General features: G+C 40.9%; 1 protein-coding gene across 1 annotated transcript in view; it reads right to left on the minus strand.

Moving 5' to 3' along the window:
- SGIP1 (SH3GL interacting endocytic adaptor 1) overlaps positions 1-22,604 on the minus strand; it is a 173,840-nt gene that overhangs the window by 125,308 nt on the left and 25,928 nt on the right. Inside the window, exon 2 of the mRNA XM_048497854.1 lies at positions 588-651. Coding sequence (XP_048353811.1) covers positions 588-651 — 64 coding nt within the window. The remainder of the gene's footprint in view (positions 1-587; positions 652-22,604) is intronic.

Genomic DNA, 22,604 nt, shown 5'->3' on the forward strand with positions numbered 1-22,604 from the left:
GCTGGCTTTCACCTACCGTCAAGGTTTTCTGTTCAGACAGATTTGCAACAATAATCTTATAAGCAGTTTAAGCAGGCAGCTTCAGTTCTATTCTCTCAGAAAAGTAGAGTCAGATTAAATAACTGGGGAGAGGCCATGGCTCCATGGTAAAGCATCTGCTCCAAATACAAAAGGTCCCAGGTTGAATCTCTGGCATCTTCAGTTACAAGGTTTAGGTATAGATGCTGTGAAAGACCTCTCCCTAAGACTCTGAAGAGCTGCTGCCACTTCAAGTAAACAAAACCAACCTTGATGGATCTGACTCAGTATATGGCAGCTTCTTGTGTTCAAGTATTATGTATCTGAGGAATCAAGCTGGGTCTCATCAGTAAAGGGAGTGTATAGATAGTCAAAAAGGGACTATATAGAGTCTCAACTACCCTCACAACATTAGGTAGTTGTTTCACACTGTACTGTTCACAGTATTCACTACTGAATTCTGTTTTGCTGATTTGATATCGCCTACATCAACCAGCACTGTCATGAAGCATCAATTTAATAACCTCCCTACCATTTAGGACATGCTTCCTTTCACTATGTATACTTACGTGGAATCAGTGTCCTTCTCTTTCTTCCGTATTCCAAAGGCCTTCCTTGTACGTTTTTTCAATCCTATGAAGACAAAAAGAATGACTGAGTAAATCAGATGGATTTAATTTTTTTGTAAGTTCTCAGTAACCATTAGACCATAAGAAGGTTGAATACAGGCTTTTAAAACACAGGGTCATGCTGCATGAGATGCTGGGAGTTCAGTTTATATCGTACAAGGTGAAATGCACATTGGTCATTTTGGGTAAGGAAAAAAGCACGGGAAAAGCCTCAACCCTTTCCTCTTCTCCTTGAACTGAAGTCCCAATCTAAATCAGGGTCCTGTATGCCAGCAATTTAAAAGGGGGAGCTGTTTGGAGCCCCATAAACAGAACTTCTAGCATTTTAGCTTTAGAAACAACATGTGAAGGCACTTCTTGAAAAAAACAGTTTTACATTTCATGATCATTATTTAAATATTTATATAATTATCAGAAGTCTAAAAGCACTATTAACAGACTGACAATTCAATTCTAAATCAATGTGTCTTTCAAGTAGAATATATTTAGTACAAATAAAGAGTAAATAATTAAAAGAATGAGAGAAAAATATATCCTTGTGCTTTTTAAAGTGGAACATGCTGTTAAAAACATGAAAAAAGCATAAAATCAAGAGTATTGTCATTTAATGCACAATTCTCTTCCACCAATATGGAACAGTCCACTCTTCCATTAGTAGCAAGAACAAGCTCAACCTTTGGAAAAACTAAATCAGTGAAGAGCTGTTGAATGCTTTATTGGAAAGATCTGCACTTCTTGGATTTCCACTCAGCTGTTCAAGTGAAAAACAGTCATAAGATGTGGGGAGGGAAGGTCTCAAACCTCTGCACACTAGCAAGGGACATCTGGACAAGCATTGCTACTCCACCCCCGTCCGGTTCACAACTGCTGAGGGACCAAAAACCCTTGCGGTGAGGGGGGCTCCCTTACCCAATTTTTGGTCTTGCATGCCAGGTTGTCTTTATGCTCTGCAAAATAACTGCAGAGTGGCAGTCTTATTGCTAATGGATCTGGCATTACACAACATCAGTGCTGTAGAAGGGTTAAACACCTTAGCATATCCACCAACGCATTGTGGGATGGGACAAAGGTTAGAAGGATTCTGAGCATAGACATATCTCCAGCCCCTTCATTTCCTCCCATATCCCCCTGTTGCTGGGATCCCTGATCCTATGCTGGCCTCCCTATAACAATCAACAGACATATCTGCCCAACTCACAGTAGCTTCCCAAACATACCCACCCTATCCCAATTCTGGCCACCAGATACTATTCTCCTATACCAGTGGTGGCGAACCTTTGGCCCTCCAGATGTTATGGACTACAATTTCCATCAGCCCCTGCCAGCATGGCCAACCACCACGGTCGCCACCATGGTCCTATACGTTTCTGTTTCCTAATCACAAGACTCATAAACATATACAAACAAGCTTCCATTTCATTTCATGCTGTGGACAGGCTGTCCAGTAATACAGTTTAGACCAGCGGTGGCGAACCTATGGCATGGGTGCCAGAGGTGGCACTCAGAGCCCTCTCTGTGGGCACTCGCGCACAGAGTTCATCATGTGGGAGGGGGTGGAAAATCACCCCCCCACACACACGCACACACGCATCTAGGCTGGCCTGGGTATGATCCTTTACCTGGGAGTAAGCTCGGTTGCTGGCAAATGGGGCTTGCTTCTGAGTAACCCTCCTAGGATCATGATTCACACATTTGAAGCGTTGCATGGTTGTTTCACTAAGCTTACTCCTGAGTAACCCGCGCCTCGGAACCAACTGTTTTTTCTAAACTAAAACCTCAGTATTCAGGTTAAATTGCCGTGTTGGCACTTTGCGATAAATAAGTGGGTTTTGGGTTGCAATTTGGGCACTCGGTCTCGAAAAGGTTTGCCATCACTGGTTTAGACCATTTGAATTGCCCAAAGTATCATTTCATTGATCATATCAGCCAATCTTCTTCTTGCTTCATAACTGGATTATAAGACTTCCCCAGAGAGCACTTCTACCTGGCTCCAAAGTTACATAGTTGCTTAGGTCCCCACCAGCCACAATGAAATGAGGATTTTGCTTTCTTCCCTTAGAACTGTTTGCTATGTAGATTCTTAGACCACCCCTAAGTGCTTTGCTCTTAAATGGATTAGTGACTACAGCACAATACTTGGAAGCTTGGTATACTGGCCTTTTAGTGGGCTTCTGTTATTGGTTATTGACATTTAGTGTTGGTTATTATTTTGATGGTTTAAGATTTGCTAATTCGCCAGTGCAAATAGTCCCTCCTTGATCAACTTTATTTCTAATTTCATTCTTCTTTGATCTTAATGTTTTTTCCAGGCTTGAGACAAAGCCTTGTCACTTTGTCACAGATACTTTACTACATTATAAGTCACTGTATAAATTCAAAGCATCTTTAAGCCTCATGCAGAATCTAAGCCAGGATATAAGGAAAGGAGTGTGGATTTGGGCTCTAATCAGAAAGTGAGATATTTTCATATTTGCATGGTTCTATGTACATGTCTTCCAACCACACTAGTTATCATTTGTCTTCTGACCACACTGGTTATCATTTGTGTTTTTTCTTATAGAAAGTGGAGGAAGCAGGTGATGGGAGTTAAACCTTGCCCATTCTGGTGACAATTTGGCAAACCAATAACTTTCAGCTAACTTTCAACCCTATCTCTTAGTAATTTTAAAAAATCAAATAATAGACCATTGAGGCAAAACAGTGAACCTAACTAGTTTAGCTGGGGGAGAATAAGGTCAGGTCAGGTCAGTTCTGTACCTTTGCTTTCCAGGGAGATGTCATAATTTCTCCAAGAAGAATTAGTTCAATCATCCTCGTGGATGATTTTCAGCTAGGAACTATGGCAGTAAGTTGATGAAGCATTCCATCTGGATGTGAGAGACAAGGTTTAGGTTCCAATTCATGTCTTTGGGCAAGCCAAGTAACTCCCAGCAAAGCATTCTACGTTAGGTTGTTGAAAAAACAACAATTTGTACAATATCTTCTTATTAATACACAAAAAATTAAACCTCAAAGCTTGAAATCAACTGCATTGCAAATGGTACTCATCTTTACAATGCACTGGAGCAAGAAACTGAGGTAGTCAATATCCACTTTTAGCTCACATGGAAAAAAATATTGCCTAGCAAATAGAAAATGTAATTTAACTACAAGAGAATGATCAACTTGGGGAACTGAGTTGAAGGTAGACAGCAACCAGCAAGTTTGGCTGCTGTTTCTCTGCATAGCAGTGTAATTGCAACAAAAAAGGTCTTCTGAAAACTATCATTAATGTCTATACAGAACTGTGATTTTTGCACAAACAGATGCTGGATGATCCTGACTTTGCTTAATAATACTAATGCCATCAAGTCTCATTTATTATCACTCAAACAGCCACACCATGTATTATAAACTACCAAAGTCCTCACTAGAATAAAGAAAGAGAGAATAGGAGAATATATAAGGGTAGGCAGTGAAATTTCATCATGGGTGCTGCCGTAGAACACAATTGGCAGCAAGAAAAAGCAGATCCAAGTCCCAGCAACTCTGTCTGCCACCTCAGGCTCAGAGTCTTCATTTGAAATTGGCAATTGATGTCAACTCACCAATTGTACCATCCCACATTGTGGGCAGTTTGCAAGAGGAGGCAATGGTCTCCTCAACTCTCACTGTTGGCACCACTGAGCCAAACAGCCATGTAGTCCTGACTTGTAGCACAAAAAAGGCACCTCAGCTTGCCTTGTTCCAGGGCCATTTTAATTTCCAAGTCCACCCCTGCATAAGAGTTCTGAAACATCAAACCTTGGATTCTGACTATTGTGGCTGAAAAGAAGGGTATATAAATACACTAAATAAATAAATTACATCTAGTCCAGTACCAGGTTTCCTCAGCTAGATGCTTCCAGGATGCTCAGAAACCAGGCCTGAAACTCAACCTAGCAGTTGCCCACCAGTGGTATACTACATGCAGGTAGGTTCCATGATGACATTATGACTAATTGCAGTCAATAGATCTACATGTCATTAATCTTAGTTCTTTTTAAAGTAATCAAAGCTGGGGGCCATCTACATTTTATGGTAGTAAATTAATAGTTTGAAACGCATTGTTTGAAAAGATACGTTAGTGTGCTCTGAATCTACTATCCTGGAAAGCTTATTGTGAATAAAATGTTAATCTAACGTGCCACTAGGCTCCTGTCTAATCCATGAGAGGACCTGTCCTCTTACCTCACAGACTGCTTATTCTACAGCTGTTAATGATCAACTTCAAACATTACAACTTCCTCCATCTCTGCTGCACATGGACAAAGCCATGGAGGCTAAAGGGCTCTAAACAGAGCACATAAAACAAAAAAGGAAAGTACTTACACCCTCCCCAAACTACTTCCAAGATTAAATGAATAAATGATTTGACTAGATACTACTTGAAGTAACAATATTTATTAATTTTTGCCATCTAAAGTGGTAATGGGAGTTGGTCACATTTTATTTTGTGCACTCAGTTTCATCAGCAAGTACTTCAAGAACTGTTCTCTCCAAGTTATTGCTGACATCCCACAAGACATATTTTATTCCATAGTAACAATAAGAGTGACACAGTAATAAGTCAGTAAATCTAATTGTGACATATCCAAAGTGTCATGTTAATACAATATATAATACACAGACCTGTATTAGGAATATTTTCATTATTACTTAGTTTTGTAGTTTCACTATTTTCGTGTACCCCTCTCATCTGTTAATTTTTATTTTGAACATATCTTTGAGTAGCAATGAGCTGCAAGGTTCTCCTGTCAGTTCCAAATGATTTCTGGCTCAGAATTCTGTATGAAAACACTCCTTTCTTATACTCCTCTCACAATGTTCAAAGGAAGATTCTAGCTAGAATTTTTTTGCTTTTCTGCATTTAGCCTAATGTACAATTTTACAATGCTGATAGCATTCTTAAAATAAAAATATAGTTTCAAAACAGAGTTAATGTAATCCAGCCCCTACAGATATGGGGCAACTATTAGCAGTGGCAGAATGACGAAGCTGAGAATGGTCCCTCGGAAGAGAAACTTAACACTTGATATTTCACAATCAGCTTTGATATTTCACAATCCAGCTACATTCTCTCTTTATGGCCCCACCTCAATTTACTCAGATGCTAGTAGCTCACTGAGGAATCCTCAATAAAGGAAGATCTCTGGGGGCACGGTTTCTGCCACCCTGTCCCTCTATTTTGGTCAGGTAAGGAGGATTTTGGATCTTGAACTACACATCTGCCCAGAGCTTTTAAAATGAGAAAGTTATTTTTTACTGAAGCATATAAAAAGAGCTTGGAAGGCAAAAACAAAACAAACAAAACCCAGATGCAATTGTAGAAAATAAATTGAAAGGAAAAATAAGGCTAACTTATACATTGATTTTCCTCAATGCTCTAATTCTTCAGATATAGATCTCCTAGAATGAAATTCTACAGTTCAGTACATTTCCTCCAAAAGAAGGTTCCTTTTGAAAAGAGATGCCAGGGAAAAGGAAATTTTATTTCTTGATTAGGTAGGCCTGTTATTCTTCTGATGCTAGGTTTCGCTTAACATGCTTGTAGGAAATGAGTGTTTATCTATATTCCTTATAAGATTAAAAGGAATGAGATATGAATGTTTTTTCAAGATAAGCTCATTTCTGTTTGGCAGACAACAGAAGAGTTAATAACATCAAATCCTTGTATCTAAGGCAAGCTACAGAACAGGGCATGATTATAAAACAAATACATTTTGTATGTGATTTGGTCAATTTGTTCTTAAGGGACCCAGTGATATATGCTGGATTTATGCCATTAGCAAAGGGTTCTTCTTTCATGATAATATTTCTAGGGGCATCAGCCTGTATGCTTAACATTTTTGCTCACTGCTAACAGACTTCTGACATCCTTTCTACTTACAGTTAGGGTGAAAAATTCTGCTAAATTAGGTATTCCTCACACCTTCTACAAACCAGGGCAACTATGCATCTATATACAACTTTTCTCTGTCCAACTAAAAATCAAAATGTATACAACAAATTTCAAAATGGAACCTCCAATTAGGGTACTCAGCTCTGGTTTGAGAAACTCCTGGATGTTTGGGGGCACAGCCTGGGGAGGGAGGACTTAATTTGGGGAGGGGAGGGAGCTCAGCAGGGGTGTAATTCAATAAAGTCTACCTCTAAAGCTGCCATTTAAACTCGGTGAACTGATCTCTCACCACTCCCCTGCTAGTTATGAAAATACTCCAAGCAGGGAATCCACAAGGACTTGGAGGAGGCATCTCATTTTCTCCTCCCTTAATATTTCCTCTTTCCTGAAAGCCCCACAGCCTCTCTCCTTTTCTTCTTCCTTATATCTTTCCCATTAATCAGCCAGCCAACCTACCTTTTATCTGCCCCATTTTCAACTTTGTTTCATTCTCTCTCTCTGGTCAGATGGATGGTGCCAGCCAGGCTAGGTCAGTTGCATGGTGGGAAACTTGTAAGGACTTGCAAAAGGCATGTTTCTTTCCCCTGTACCCCCTACTCACGCTACTTTCTCTTTCCTTCCTCCAGGCAGCTCCATATGATCAGCTTTCTCCATTTCCTTCTCTCTTTCCCATGCATTACCCAACCCATCTTTACCTGCCTCCAACTTCAACTATATTTATTATTTTATTCATACCATGCTTTTATTCCCCATTGGGAACCCAAAGCAGTTTACATCATTTCCCTCCACTCCATTTTATTCCCACAGCAACCCTGTGAGGTAAGTTAGACTGACAATATATAATTGGCCCAAGGTCATTCAGTGAACTTCCACAGTTGAGTGGGGATTTGAACTTGGGTCTCTCAGATCCTAGTCTGAAATTCTAACTACTATAACTGAGGGCATTTGTTTCTTAAAGCTACAGTAGCTGCTTCTATTATTTGATTGGCTTAAAAAACCCACCTACCCACCCATCCCCACCCAACACACACAGTGTTGTTGTTGTTTGCATTGTTTTGCTTTTAGATTTAAGATTTAACTTTCAGGTTTGTAGAAAGATCTGTATTGTCTGTTCGTGGTTTCAGTCTCCTGGCTGAAATATCCACGGATTTGGCTACACTGAGAATTAGATATATTGATTTCAACTTTGGATCTTTAGTAACCAGGAAAAATGTAGGATGATACAATTGCCTCCTTTCTTTCTATCCCAAAAGTAAGGCCAAAAGCTGATGCCTTGCTCATAACAGATCCTGTCTTTCTCCCCGCCCCCACCCCTCCATTCATAGCTGTTTCCAGCTCCTAGCAGCCTACATTATCTTCTGGCTCCCAGCAAATTAATGATCTGATTCATTAACCAAAAGTAGAAGCTGAAATTCTATTCCAATGTTTGTTGGTACATAAAATTACAGTTTTGCTCAAGACAAGTCAAGAAACTACCTGACCAAGATGATAGGGGAAAACAGGTATTATAAGCCAGAGGACTATGTCAAGTGTCTCTTCCACCCTTAAGTTAAGTAGTAAAGATCTTCTAGATCAAAAGCCATAGGGAGGGGTGACAGGAGTTTGGTTTAAACATGCTGCTGGCTAGCTAACAAAGCTACACAGGCTCTTGCCTGAAGCACAGCAAATATTATGCACATTATATTTGGAATTACATTCATTTTGTGTTTGCTCACTTTAGCGGTAGTCTATATATATTCAGAGAAGAAAGAGGCACATTGCCCAATCCATTATTTAGTTTTATTGACTAGCAAAGAAAGCTGGGCTGCACAAGTAAGATTCAGTCACACATGGGTGAAAAGGAATCTAGAATGTCATGCTCTTTTCTACGGCTTCATGATGATCATTCAGTTTAGAGAAACCTGAGAAAGCAAAAAAAAAAAAGATGTTCCAAGAGATTTCATGGTTTCTGGTTACAACATAGTTTTCACATTTCATGCCTGCACTAAGGAGGTCAGTTTAAGATACATGCACATGACTAATTAAAACTGGTGTTACAGAGGCATGTAAACATACTGATTATAGTTATTTCTGTGGAATACCACAGTTATAACTAAGAAGAAGAAAATGGACATTAGCTACTCTACTGATGAAACATCAATTTAAATCTGGGAGTAGTTGAAAGTGTTTCCCCCATCCGATAGAACACAGCAGCAGTGCTGGAGTGTTTTGGAACTTCTTTCATCTCACTTTCACTTCCAATGTTTCAAAAACTTGTTTGTTCAAAGTGATGGCGCAACAAAAGATACTTGTGTGTTACACAAACAAGAGAGATATATACTTCTGAATTCTGCATGGTCTTTACATTTTTAAAATATATTTTATGTTAAGATTGCAACTGCCTTTGATTATCAGCAGCAAATAAATTATAAACTAGTACGTTAAAAACGTACTCTCTGCAGCGTTGGTTAATTTTGGGGGGGAATTAGGAAATTTGTTCCATTAATGTTGAAATGATGGACTTGCAATTGAGAATTTTAGTTTGATGCTAGAAGCTGCTTCTGGCATTTGATAAATTCACCTAATTTTTAATTATTGATTGCTAATTCCAACTGTCATAACAAACCAATTAAAGAAGCGAAAATACTATATTTATTGTAAATTATTTTAATACAGCTATTCTAGGTAGGTGCAACTTTGTTTTGTTGTCACTGCAGCTAAAAAATAACAACAGAGGACCATTCTGCACAGCACAAATAAAACATCTTGAGGACGTTAAAAGAAGTATTTTGGAAAAGAACTCCGCACAAGTTTTCCCCCAAAATGTCTTCAGGACATTCTATTTCTGCTCAATTGGGGGTTTTTTTAGCAATCGTTTTTTTCCCAAGATGGGGTCAGACTTGCTGTGCTAAGAGCAGGAAATGTCTTATTTTTCCCACCTGATTTCAGAACTCTTCTACTTTCATTTTCGCTGCAGCCTGCACCTGCCATTTTCTCCCCTGTATCATTCTCCATCTCGCCTGCCAATTACTTTGGTTTGAGATGGAGGTTTCCTCTGATTGCAAATCATCCACGCATGATTTCATTGTATAAAGTACACAAATAAAGTAAGTTTGGACTGGTGATTATCCACACATGTCATTTTTTCCTTTTTTGTTTGTTTTAAGGGAGGTGTCTTCAAAGCTACAATGACATCTGAAATCTGAAATCTTCAGATAAGAATTTGAAAAATGCAAATATTTCAAGTCGTCATAGCTTCAAAGACAACTCCCTCAAAACAAAACAAAAAAAGGAAAAATGACACATGCGCAGGATTATCATTCCAAACTAACTTTATTCATGTACTTTATACAGTGAAACTGAGCGTGGATGAGCTGCAAGCAGAGGAAACCTCTGTTGCAAACTTTCAGCAAATGGTGGGTGGGACGAAGAATTACAGGTGAGAGAAAATGGTGGGCGCAAGTGAGAACTAGTGGGGGGAGGTGGGAAAAAGAACCACTTTCCATGGCAATGTTTTTTTTTTATGTGTGTGTATGCTATGCAGACAAAAAAAGCCAAAACAGTTCTTTTCAGAATGTTTGCAAGATGTTTTATTTGTGAAGTGCAGGAAGGGCTAGAATCTTGAAAGTGAGCGAAATGTTTCATCTAAAACTCCCCCTATAAGATCTCAAAGGCCTGAAGGGCTGAGTTTTCCCAATACTCACTAACTTTACAATAATATAGAGGAATAGCAATGTTTAATCAGTCTAGAAAATCAATACATTAAAACTGTTTTTATTGAGTAAAACCGCCACTAATTAGTTAGGCAGCATATTTTTTGGGAAGAAATTTCTGCTATTTTTCATACAAATGCTTATTGAAACAGCAGATGGCGAGCAGAATCTTATAAGTAGCATTCATTCCAACCTGTGAGAGATGGGGAATGTCTCATTTAAGGTGCTGTTTTCAGGAACACGGATACAACACTTACAATTTTAATTACTTTATTTATATTCTGCCTCTATTCTCGATGGGGACCAAAAGCAGTCATTCTCATCTCTTTCATTTTATCCTCACAACAACCCTGTGAGGTTGGTTAGGTTGAAAGAGTGTAACTGGCCCAAAGTTACCCAGAAAGGCATCAGTTGAAAATGAACCTGTACCTCCTAAATCCTAATCCAGCACTCTTGATCATTATACCACACTAGCTTTCAATACTTTCCTTTGGGACACACCTCCCCCATCAATTAAATCAATTTATAATTAATTATTAGCATTTTTTAAATCTAGAAAGAGCCCTATAGGATGTGCATTTCATCTCAAGGATGAAGGAATGTAAAATATTGCTGTATTTATTCATCCTTCTGTACTACTTATTCACAGGTTATGAGAGGTATTAAAATGCTAGCTTTTCTCAAGACAAGATAAAAAGGGAGAAGAAAAAACAAATCAGCATGAAGACAGCATTGCTTGTCAGTTTTCCTTCTCTCTCCCCTCTCACAGCAGGAAATATAATTAGAAAGGAGTAAACTGCTGGGAGTTGCTGCCACAGATGCCTATTTTCCCTCTCTTCTTTTAGCAACATAAATAAAGGTGCAACATAACAAGAAGGCTGGCTGATATCCAAGGAAGTGTCGAGAAATAAATTTCAGTTAGCAAATCAATTTCCAGAGTCTGTGGAACTGCATTATAGATGCAGCACCAATAAATTAAATGTTTCTCTCACAGTTCCGTCAGCAGTTCTGCCTTTTACTATAGCCTAGAGTAGAGTGCCACCTCAGATAGCACCAAATTCTGCCTCTTCCAAGGCATACAAAGGCATACAAAGCAGAAGCAGAATGGAGAAGCAATTTTTAAAAGAGGATTGCAGAACTAAATTACTCGTTTTAGATCTCATTTACTGTTGGTATCCAAACTTCTTGTCAATCTTCTCCTACAGAACAGTCACCAAGAGATCTGCTTCAATTGCAAGAAGCACTGCATAAGCTTAAGTGAACATGCCAGGACAAGATGGACATTTTTTGAAAAGGGCAAAAGCACAAAATGACGCCCCCCCCCCCCATATATTATATACACATTTTCTCTCTCTCTTTGTATGTGCATACATACATACATACATACATACATACATACATACATACATACATATCTTTTAAGTGATAGAATAAATTAAATTGACCTCTATGAATAGTTCATGAGTAATTACACTTTCACACTATTTTATTTATCTTTATTGTTTAAATATTCCCCTCTGCATGCATATAAACCCAACCCAAGGAGAAAGTCTTTCAGCCTAGCCTTTTCCCATATTTTTAAAAAAATACAGCACACATAATTTTGACATTGGAAACACCAAACACACCTCACACTCCTTCACTCCTTCACAGTCTAATAAAATACAGCAGAAGAAAGACAGATGGTATGTTCCTGTGCCACAGAACCATGCATGCCAGACCTTCTTTGTTGTAGAATGCTCTGCCTGGGTCCTAGTGCCAACTAGCCCTGATCTTCCCATCCACTTGAAAGTTTGAAAGTAAAAATACATCTTGGAATAAATGCTCATTTTAAAGTACCCTGTTCAATGATGCACAAGATAATGATTTTGACAAAGGCAGTGTGTAAAAATGAATGATAATTCTCATATTCATTTGGGATTATATTCTAATACAGAAGCAATTTTCTCAACTACTGCATTTCAACTGACTGAACAAAAATCTTTATGTGAAACAAAATATAGAAAGTAGAATGACTAAACTGAAGCTACTGTACTTTAATCTCTGGAAAGGCTCACTGGAAAAGACAATAATGCAAGGAAATGTTGAAAACAGTAAGAAAAGAGAAAGAGCCACCATGAAACTCAGTAAAGGAAACCACAACTCATTGCATGACCTGAGCAAGGCTATTAATGAGAGGACATTTTGATTAATGAGTCAGAAGTTACTAGATAGCACATAACACATGTAAACACACCCTCTGTTCTTGTATTCCCCCCTTTCCCAAGGCATAAAGCTAAGCTCTTTGAGGAAAGCCAAGCCTATCAGATGAAAGAGCATGTCTACTCCTGGCTCTGGGAAAACCATGCATAACACAGCTTCCAGTTTTAAAACAATGTGGTACAGAGGGGAAAAGTCCACCCTCTGCCCCATTTGAATCCAGGTTGCTCCAGGGCTTCCAGCATCTCATCAGAGAACGAGGATGGTGGGAAAGAGAAAAGCATCATTCATTCTAAACTGCTGTCACCAGCTCCCTAAACTCTTTACACCTTGTGTGAGAATACATCCTAAGCCCTCCAGAAGTCTCACATGCCCAAAGTCTACAAACAACCACTGTCAATGTATAGTCCTTGAAAAGGAGGGGGGGGGGGCAAGAAAACAAGGAATTGGAAGATCCTGCAAGTGAAAGAGCAGAGGGTGCCTCAGTTGGGGGAAGGAGGGACATATGGGAGGCCAAGTAAGATTACCGGGGAGGGGGTGGGGTCTATGTCTCCTACTGCCTGGAACTTGACATCTTTGAACATCTCCTCAAAAATCTTTAGCTCCCTCTCTGCGTTGCTCACCTTACTACTGCCAGACGAACAGCTGAAGGTTCTGCCTTACCAAGGGGTGCAAAATCCCTCTGAAGCTCAGGGTTTCCCTCTCCCTTCCTCCCACCTCCTAGCAGCAGCCCAATCAGGGAAAAGGGGTGCATGCACTGCAGAACCATTATCTACTGGGCATCTGAGCATCCACCACTCATAACAGCAGCCTAATTGGAGGAAGGGGGCACTCATACTGCAGAACGAGCCACCTCTTCTGTGCAATTGAGACTCCCCCATCTGCTGCCACCACCCTCTCTCTGCCCCTGCCCAGGGAACCTGCCTCCCCTCGCCCCTCTGAACCAGTCCTGGAATATGCTACCACCTGTGTTTTGAAGTTTGGATTACTTGAAGCCTAAAGCTCTATGCCAATCTATACCAACACACATATGCGGAAATCCTTTTTTTAAAAAAAATAGTTTGAGAGTAAAACAGGATGTCATTCACATTATCAGGCTAAACCATACCAACACGTATCTGGTTTTAGATTTATTTTTCACCTTGCAGGAAGTTTACACAATGAACGCTTACCGTGCCTCAGTTAGGGCCCTCACAACTTCCCATCTGCTTCCAGGAGGGGGGAAATGGCCTTATTTTACCACAGTTTGCCCAAACCACAGTTTGCTCAGATTCATACTCCTGTCCCCCCCTTTTTTTGGATTTTTGCTCAGAACTAACAGAGTTTCAGGAAGAAAATTGGAACCACTATCAAAGTCCAGGTTGAAGCAGATTCTCATAAGATGGTAAAGTGACAAAACAAAGCTTAAGTTTGTTACCCTACATCAATTGGAAAATAAGCCCTTATAGAGAGAAACTTATTATAACAGTTTTTTCTCAATTACCACAGAAATATCTTAGTTTAAATTTAACTTATTACTAGACTTTGTACCTTCTCAGTTCAGTTACAGAACTAGCCTTTTCCCTTAGTTAATTGTGGACGAATGGGGAGGAGGCAGCCTCCAGTACTGCAAAGTGGATTTGAACAGCTCACATGACAATTTGATATGTTCATTAATATTTCATTGAACTCATTTACAAGTAGAATCGCAGATGTCACACAGTGAAGATGAAAGGAGGAAAGGCCAAATGACTGGAAAAGCTGAGGCAGGACAAAGGCCTTATTACAAAAGTGCCATACGATGTAATTGTATGCAGTAATTCTACTCTAAACCCATGAAAATTTATATTAAGCATTTTTAAAACTGCACCCCAATCAAATAAGCTGAAGAAACCAATTAACAAGGCTCTACTACAGATGGACTAGCATTAGACAGCCCAAACCTCTTAGTTTACTGTAGATATAGCCTGCCTTTCTTGCTGAGACTTAAGGCAGGTAACAGCACTGAAAAATAACAACAATGCAATCATACACCACAAGAGTCATCCAGTAAATAATGCAATAGAACTAGGATTGCAGAATTGGAAGACACTACTAATAATGTGAATTCCATAAGGAAACAATTCAATCATAAAGCATAAAACATTCAATGCCAAAGGACTAGGGATTACAAAAGTAGAAGACAGTGTAAACAGCAAATTGTCTAAGGCAGGATGTACTATTAACAATGCAGAATGTGTGGTTTTAAAGGCAATAAGAGCAAGACAATACCTTGAATAATCATAGGCAGAGACAGAACATCTCTAATGAATCATCAGTGATCAACAGCCTATCTTGGACAACGATACTTCTTTAACATAGAACTTTATTGTCTTTGAGACAGTCATCTAATCAAAGCATCAATATTCAACTACTAATTAGAGACAGTAGCCAAAATGGTCCTGGAAATAGGCCATGCCCCTCATACATTATGGACCACACCCTGTAACAAGCTCAAATGTCCTCCACCTCAACTCAAGCAATGCTATGATAAAACCTAATAATGGCCACTTCCACATTAAAGGATTCACACAGTGGCAAAGCCACCAGGGGACGGGGGGTGCTTGATGCACCAGGCGCACCATTTCTAATCATGTGGGAGGTGGAAAAATCCCCCTCCCCCTTCCCCCCGCAGAGCGCACCACTCCACTTTCTTTTAGGAATGGAGCAGGCCGGAAGCCTGCCTGCATTGCCTGGGCCTAGTGGGAACTACATTTCCCAGGGGCTCCTGGGAAATGTAGTTCCCACCAGGCCCAGGCAACGCAGGCAGGCTTCCGGCCTGCTCCATTCCTAAAAGAAAGTGGAGTGGGGTGCCGTGGGGGGGGGGGCAGGGGGGAGCACGGGGGGGGGGAGAGAAAAAGCCAGAGTGTGCACTGGGTGCACTCTGGTCTAGCTACGTCTCTGGATTCACACAACATTGTACCCATTTCATGCTTTATTTGTGGCACAGCTAGGATATTCCTCTTTAAGGCAGTTTCTGCATGGCCAAAAAACAGTGCCCTTGGGACAGAAAAAACACCATCCCTGGGGCGCTGTTCGCACAGCTGGCGCTGCTGCATCACAGCAGGAGAAAAGTTCACCCTTTTGGTGCTCTGAATCGCAGCTGGCACTCTGTATCGCTGCAGCGCCGTGTGCAGGCCCCCGAAATGGCGAGAAGATGCCATTTTCAAAACTCGCTCAGGGAGTGAGTTTTTCCAAAAGCGGTGTCTTCCTGCTGGCGTGGTGCGAACCGTGCCGGCGTGAAGGCACCGCTTTTGGCCACTCCGGTATTTGAAAAGCACTATCCTTTCCTTCCTGTGCAGCTCTGGATGGCTGGAAAGACACGCACACACTGCCCTCCGACCCCCAGGGCTCTGTGCGGAGCCACCCCTGCGGGCAGTGTCAGCATTGGAACTGCCCGCTGGAACCGTGCAAGAGGTCCCGACGCTCCACCGGCTTTATTTAAGCCAGTGGGAAGCTGCTGCTCTGGCTGTGCAGAAATGGCTTAAGTCAGAGAAAAAAAACAAAAAAAAACTTTTAAAAAACTTTTTAAAAAAGTTTAATGGGGAATCTGAAGGTCCCTTCCGCACAGCAAATGTGATAAAGGAATCCATTTTCCTGTTTTTGCATTCACATGCGGAGAGCACTGTGCAGAGCAATTGGAGGCCACGAAAACAATTTGGGTTGCTGTCTATTTTTCTTTAATTACTTCCACCCATGCGTAGCTATGCAGGCATGAACAAATGAACCCCCACAGCCATGCCAATGTCCCACGATACAACCATCTGCCCCTACATAGCTACACAGATGCAAAACACAACTTTTTTATAAAAAAGGAAAAGGGGGCAAATAAAGTGCCTCCTGCCTAGCCATTTGCTTGTGAGCAGCTGCAACCCAGGATTTTTGAAAAGAATCGCTAGTTTAATGATTTTCAAAAACACCAAATTGGGGGAAATAACATGGGGCAGATTCATTTTGGGGTAGGATTTGTGAGAAGTCCCCCACCCAAATGAGTTATTTAGCATCCTCCACCCCTGTTTATTGGCCCTTGTGGAAGGGGTCGAAGAGAATCTATGTGAACACTCCCCCCTTCACTATGGGGAGGGGGTAGAGCTAAACTTTGCATTCAAAATGACATGCCTCATTCTTCTCTCATCCCCTTTTGGCCCTGTAAAAGGCCTTGCACCCTGTTGAATTGTTCTATAGCGTCACAGCATGGCTCAGTAGGAAAAAGGAGTTTTCTGGGTCCTTTTGCACATGTGCAACAAAGAGGAAGAGAGAAAAAGCCAGTGAAGGTCGCAGTGACATCTTTCTCATTAAGAAAAAGAGCTTTTTGAGGAGAAAGTTTGGAGCAGACAAATGGCAAGGAATGGCCTAGTCAAAGACTCCCTTGTGCCCATGTTCAAAATGAAGACCCATGCAGTGTTGAAAAAATGCTTAAGTGAGTGATTTGGATTAGAGAATGGTGAGCAGAGAAAGTATCTTGCTACAACAAAAGTAAAAGAATTATTACACATTTGTGGATGAAATCACATGTGGGTTGAAATCCACATTTTTTTTAAATTTTGCCACAACAAACTAACACATCTACGCTCTGTTCCCTGTAAGGAGAAATCAGGGTCTGTACAGGGGTGAGCTGGATGTTCAAATGGCGCTGGAAAAAGGCCATACTTCTCACACATTATGAAGGATTGAAAGGCCAATTGGAGAGAAAGGAGGTACCACCAAGGTCCTCCTGATCAGCTGAATGCTTCCTAAGCCAGCAGGGTAAAGGCCAGCCATGCCCCACTTTTCCTTTCCAAACACTGACTCTAGACTTCAGCTAACACAAGGTGAGGCCAGGTGCTGCTGTGCTCCCTGGGCACATTAGGGTCAGCAAAGAGAAGGAACGTGTGAGGCCATTCTTCTTGCTGGCCACACTGTGCCAGCAGGGCTGCGGTGCTGAGTACTGTATCACCAGCCGCCCCACACCAACACAGGGAAAAGGCACCTTTAAATGTTTTATGCTTGGAAATTTCCATAAATGTTTTATGCTTGGAAATTTGGAAGTATCATTGTTATTGTATATTTTAACTTATATGTAGATCAATGGCTTTCACTACCAAAGCCTTTTATTTCTGCGTCTATGGAATTCCTTACAGGAAGTAGATATAAAAGGATTATATCTACGCCACATAAAGGACAGAACTGAGGGCTTGTCTGGATTGAACTGTGTTTGCAACTGAGCACTGTTTCCATGTATGTTGCTTACACACATGAATTTTGTGGCTAATGCAATTGTCTATATGTTTTTGCAGACATTAAATTTACTGTCACTTTTTGCACTACTTGCTAGTTTATTGCAGACATGCCGCCAAGGTTTAGTTTTTGCTTGTTTTTGTTTTGTTTTATGCTTGTTATACCAGAACCAGATCCCCTTTGGGGATCGGGCGGTATAGAAATTGAAGAAATAAAAATAAATAAATAAATAAATAAATAAACTATGCCTGTTGTATTCCTCTTGTTTGTCTTATTAGCACAGGGTTATCAACTCATGGCTATCAACCAGTGGGAGATTTACCATGTCCATCAATAGAACAGGAGGAGACTTATCATGCCCCCATCACCACTGGGGTGGCATCGTTGCATACAGTTTAACCATAGAGTTGGGGTAAACTGTAGAGCATCACTGAACACAATGTCATTACTTTAGGGATATTAGCCTCCAGGTCGGATCGGAGGATCCCCCAAAATTACAGCTCATCTCCAGACTACACAAATCAGTTCCTAGAGAAAATGGATGCTTTGGAGGGGGAACTCTATAACATTGTACCCAATGAGGTTCTTGTACTCCCCAGGTTTCATTCCCAAATCTCTAGGACTTTCCCAACATGGATCTGGCAACTTTACCCTCCCCCCCACATCCCCTGCCAGTGGACAGGGGGACCTGGCAACCCTTCGATCACTTCTAGGCTGCACCAGAAGAGACATCCTGGCACTGGCACAACACTGGTCACTCTTCCCATTTCCTTCAATTTTCCCCTTACAATGCAGCTCCCCACTGCTTTAGCAACGAACAGGGGTTCATCCTGTTTCTGGCGCTCATTCTCCCCCTTATCCCGTGTCCTGGCAGAACCTGCTTGCAAGTACAACTTTTTCCCTTAGCACGCTTTCGATCCAGTTTAATGGGGAGAAACTGGGGTTCAATCTGTGTTTGAAATTCCCACCGTGGAGTGTGATGCAAGTCTAGCAACCAATCAGCTCTCGGCGGCTGCTGAGCGATGTGCACACAGCCTCTTCTGGGTTTCAATTTCACTGTTGGTCTCGGTGAGAGACGTTAGAATAACGAAAAACTGCTTAAATGATTAACCGTTCACCCTTCCAAATGAGCAAAAACCCGCTTAGCACCTAAATGATTAAACGTTCATTCTTGCAAATGAGCGAACCTCAGATTAGCAAGTCACAGGGAAAAATTTCCCACCCCAAAAAGGTCCCGCCCCAACATGGCACGCCAGCCAATCAAGAGAGACCTGCAAAGGATATTGCATGGTAGTGGGGACTGCTACATTTCTGGGATCCAAGATAGGCCTACATGTCTTCGCTGAATACATGCTGCGGTGGGGAGGCTGAAACCTCGATAAAAAGGTACAGTTTCTTTACAAACTTGGTTTGATCTAGATTGAATTTCCTTGTGGGGAATCGACCTTTATTTGCATCAGTCCTGGAAGATGATTTAGTTCTATTAGAAATACTTATATAATTGAGCCCCTTCTTCATGTTGCTCATAAGTCAGCAGATTTCACATGGGTGAAAGGATATCTAAAAGGGCCCAAATAGGGCTGGGAGCATGGGTATGTTTTCCAGTGATTAAAGCCAGTTTGCAAACACATGTAAAAGATATAGTTCAGTAATTCTCGAACTTCACCAATTTAAGGATACCCCCATTGCCATGGGGACGGGAGACGGGGTCAAATTACTCTGGGTGCACCAGTGGGGGGGGACAAAATGACCCTCACTCCCCTCCTCCCCCACACCAACCCGGGGGTCATTTGTCACCCTGTCCCCATGAGTGGTATGCCTCCTTCCCTCCCCAGGTCCTTGGGGTGGGGCTCAGATGTGGCTCAGACAGGCACTGCTATGTCGGGCTGCCTCCTGGGTTGCCTGCTGCAGTACCCTGCCCCCTGGTTCCCTGTAGGCTGGTTTCTGCAGGAGCCAGGGAGCCACATGGAGTAATATTGCCAGGGAGCCACATGGAGTAATAATAGCCACATGGGTTACAGGCAGTGGTGGGATTCAAATAATTTAAGAACTGGTTCCAGTGGTGGGATTCAAATAATTTAAGAACTGGCTGTTTACAAGCACCATTTTAACAACTGGTTCTGCTGAACAACCTGCTGAATCCCACCACTGGATACGGGGTAGTGTATCAAGTGGTAAAATCACATCCAGGAAAAGCAGAGCTCTGATGACAGATGAGAAAAAAGAGAACCATAATTTCACCTCCCTTCCTGTCTCCACTGGGCCTCATTACTCACTTCAATACATTCTCTTGGATCAGAGCCTACAATGCCAGATCTCACAGGGCAGCCAATTCTGTGAAGTCATGACTCAAAAGTCCCTGAGTCAACTTTTAATCAGTCTCACCTGTTGACTGGAACTTTGAAAGGAATTGTGCACAAAAGAAAAACATTTCTCATTGGTTAATAACTTCTAGACAAAGTTCACCTGAGTTCAGGGGTGGGAAGAGACCTTCCAGAATTGTTAATGGGAAAATAAACTTCCAGAATTGTTCATGGGGAAAAACAGCATCACACAAAAACTGTACTTTCAGTATTAAAACCATGATTTATGGGTGCAGAGTAGCATCACCCCATGCCATATGTTGAAATCTTTTGCACTGGAAAATAGAGTGACAATTAGCTCAAATTTATACCAGAACTAACTGTAAAGCAGTATGAGGACTATATGTCTTTGATGTCTCGCCACCAATTAGCATTCCGAGGGCTGATCTACATGTACCCAACAACCAGTCAGAGCATTTTCTGGCTACTGCACAGCGGCCCAGCACCCACCCTTTGAAAAAGGGGAATGTTGATTCTGTCCTCTTGTCTGAGACAACTCTGTTCTCATATTAGTTGGATAGACATGAGAAGAGATCATACTGTTTCATAACAAAGCATTCACAGAATCCCTAGGATCATAGACCCCAGTTTGAGAAACACTAATATAATGTACATGTAATTTCAGAAATAATATTATTCTAAATTGTATCCTACATTTAATTTATACCTAAGGAAAAATATTTGGGCACTGGACCTAGCTTAGGAAGGGATAGAATTGCTGCTTTGGAGTTCTTTGGGAAATAATTCTTTGGAGTGTTCATGTTGAAGTATACCTTAGTATACTTTGAACTATTTAATAAGCAAACAAGTTAAGAGTAATATTTGTTTATAATATTGTGAGTTCAAATGAAATTGTTCAGCAACATTTACATGCTTAAGAAGATTGCTTTCAATATCTAGGTGCACACAGTAATAGTATAAACTTGTGCCAAAATCATGTCCATGAATATCAGACAGACACAGTTCACCTCACATAAACTTTTATTGCTGTAAGACTCACAAAACATTTCAGTCCAGTTCTTGTTTGAGAAGAACCTGGCACTGCAGCTTATATTGTGGCCAATTATTTGTGTTAGATTTTGAAAAGCATCTGCAAACCTTTTCCTGCATGATTCTTAGCTATTGAGAAGATTCTGACCCCAATTAGCACACACCAACAAATTTGGCGCTCAAATTCAGTGCACACACCGACAAATTTTATGGCACTGGGCCTTCACTGGAAAAAACATCAATAGTTTTTGTGTAGGCCACTGAGGTTCTCAAAAAGAGACTTTTACTTGTATGATATGAATTAGTGTAAATTTCTAAAAATATTAGATTTGCAGTGCCTCAAAGATATATGGAAGGCTAATTATATCCTTTCCTGCTATGGGCAGCATGAACTTTTTAAGGGTGCTACCACCACACAAGTATGTGCAACTCTCTTTGAGAATAAATAAGTGGATAATCTTGGGAAGTAACACACTCCATACATAATGAAGCAGAGCTCAGTTATTTTAGGATAAGATGGAAAAATGAAATAAAACGCCTACACACAAAGAGTGAATTAAAGGGTGATGATCAAATGGAAAACAAAAGAGAAATGCAACACAAATTGCACAACACATTCAGTGGAAATCCAGCAATGCATAGTGGAACATAATTTTGTAAGTTGTTAATGCATGACATTACTGGAATAAACTATCAGCCCAAGTAGCTTTGGCATGTCTGTGGGCATTATGCACATAAACAAAGGAAGGAAATGGTGTGTAACACATTTCATTGGACACACTTCTCTCTGTGATACACCTCTGCCTGCCACAGATGCAGGTGAAACATTAGGAACAAGATCTACCAGACCATGGCCACACAGCCCGGAATGCCCACAACAACCAGTTGAGTCTGGCTATGAAAACCTTTGACAATACAAAGGAAGGAAAATACAGGAAGCATAACTCTCTTGACTCTTTTATGCACTGACTTTTGAACTTTTAGCTTTGGCAATTTTACTTTTTATCAGTTCATGGGGGGTTAAATTATTACTGCTTCACCATTCTGGGCACATCTGAACAGACTATTTGTCGTTTAAAATTCCCAACTGGCAAAGTCCGGCTGCTTCCATCTGGATATACAGTCATCACTTACCCTCCCTATCCAGGCACCTTTCCCCCCTGTTATCAAAGAAAAGAGGACTCTTACTGTTTTAGGGTTGGCTTAATCAATAATTACCTCTGAAAAAGAAAGTTAAGATTCACTGGCAAACAAGCATAGGCAAGGCAACACAAAGATGAACAGAAGTAACGGTGAAGTAAGTGGTACAAAAACCTATTAAAGGAATCCATGTCAGACAAGCTAGCACAATGCTTGAATGACCACTAGAGTCATCCAAGCTATTGTGTGGATGCTCCATAATGAAGGATAGGTACATTTTGCTGTTCCAAAACAGCAAATAATTGTAAGCATACGAGACTTTGCCTTTAGGAAAGTTTGAAATCTATATATATAAACGCAAAATACCACTGACTCACTGACTCATCAACAGAACTCAAAAACCACTGAAGCCACACAC

The sequence above is a fragment of the Sphaerodactylus townsendi genome, linkage group LG05 (assembly GCF_021028975.2).
Source record: "Sphaerodactylus townsendi isolate TG3544 linkage group LG05, MPM_Stown_v2.3, whole genome shotgun sequence".
Taxonomy (NCBI): Eukaryota; Metazoa; Chordata; class Lepidosauria; order Squamata; family Sphaerodactylidae; genus Sphaerodactylus; species Sphaerodactylus townsendi.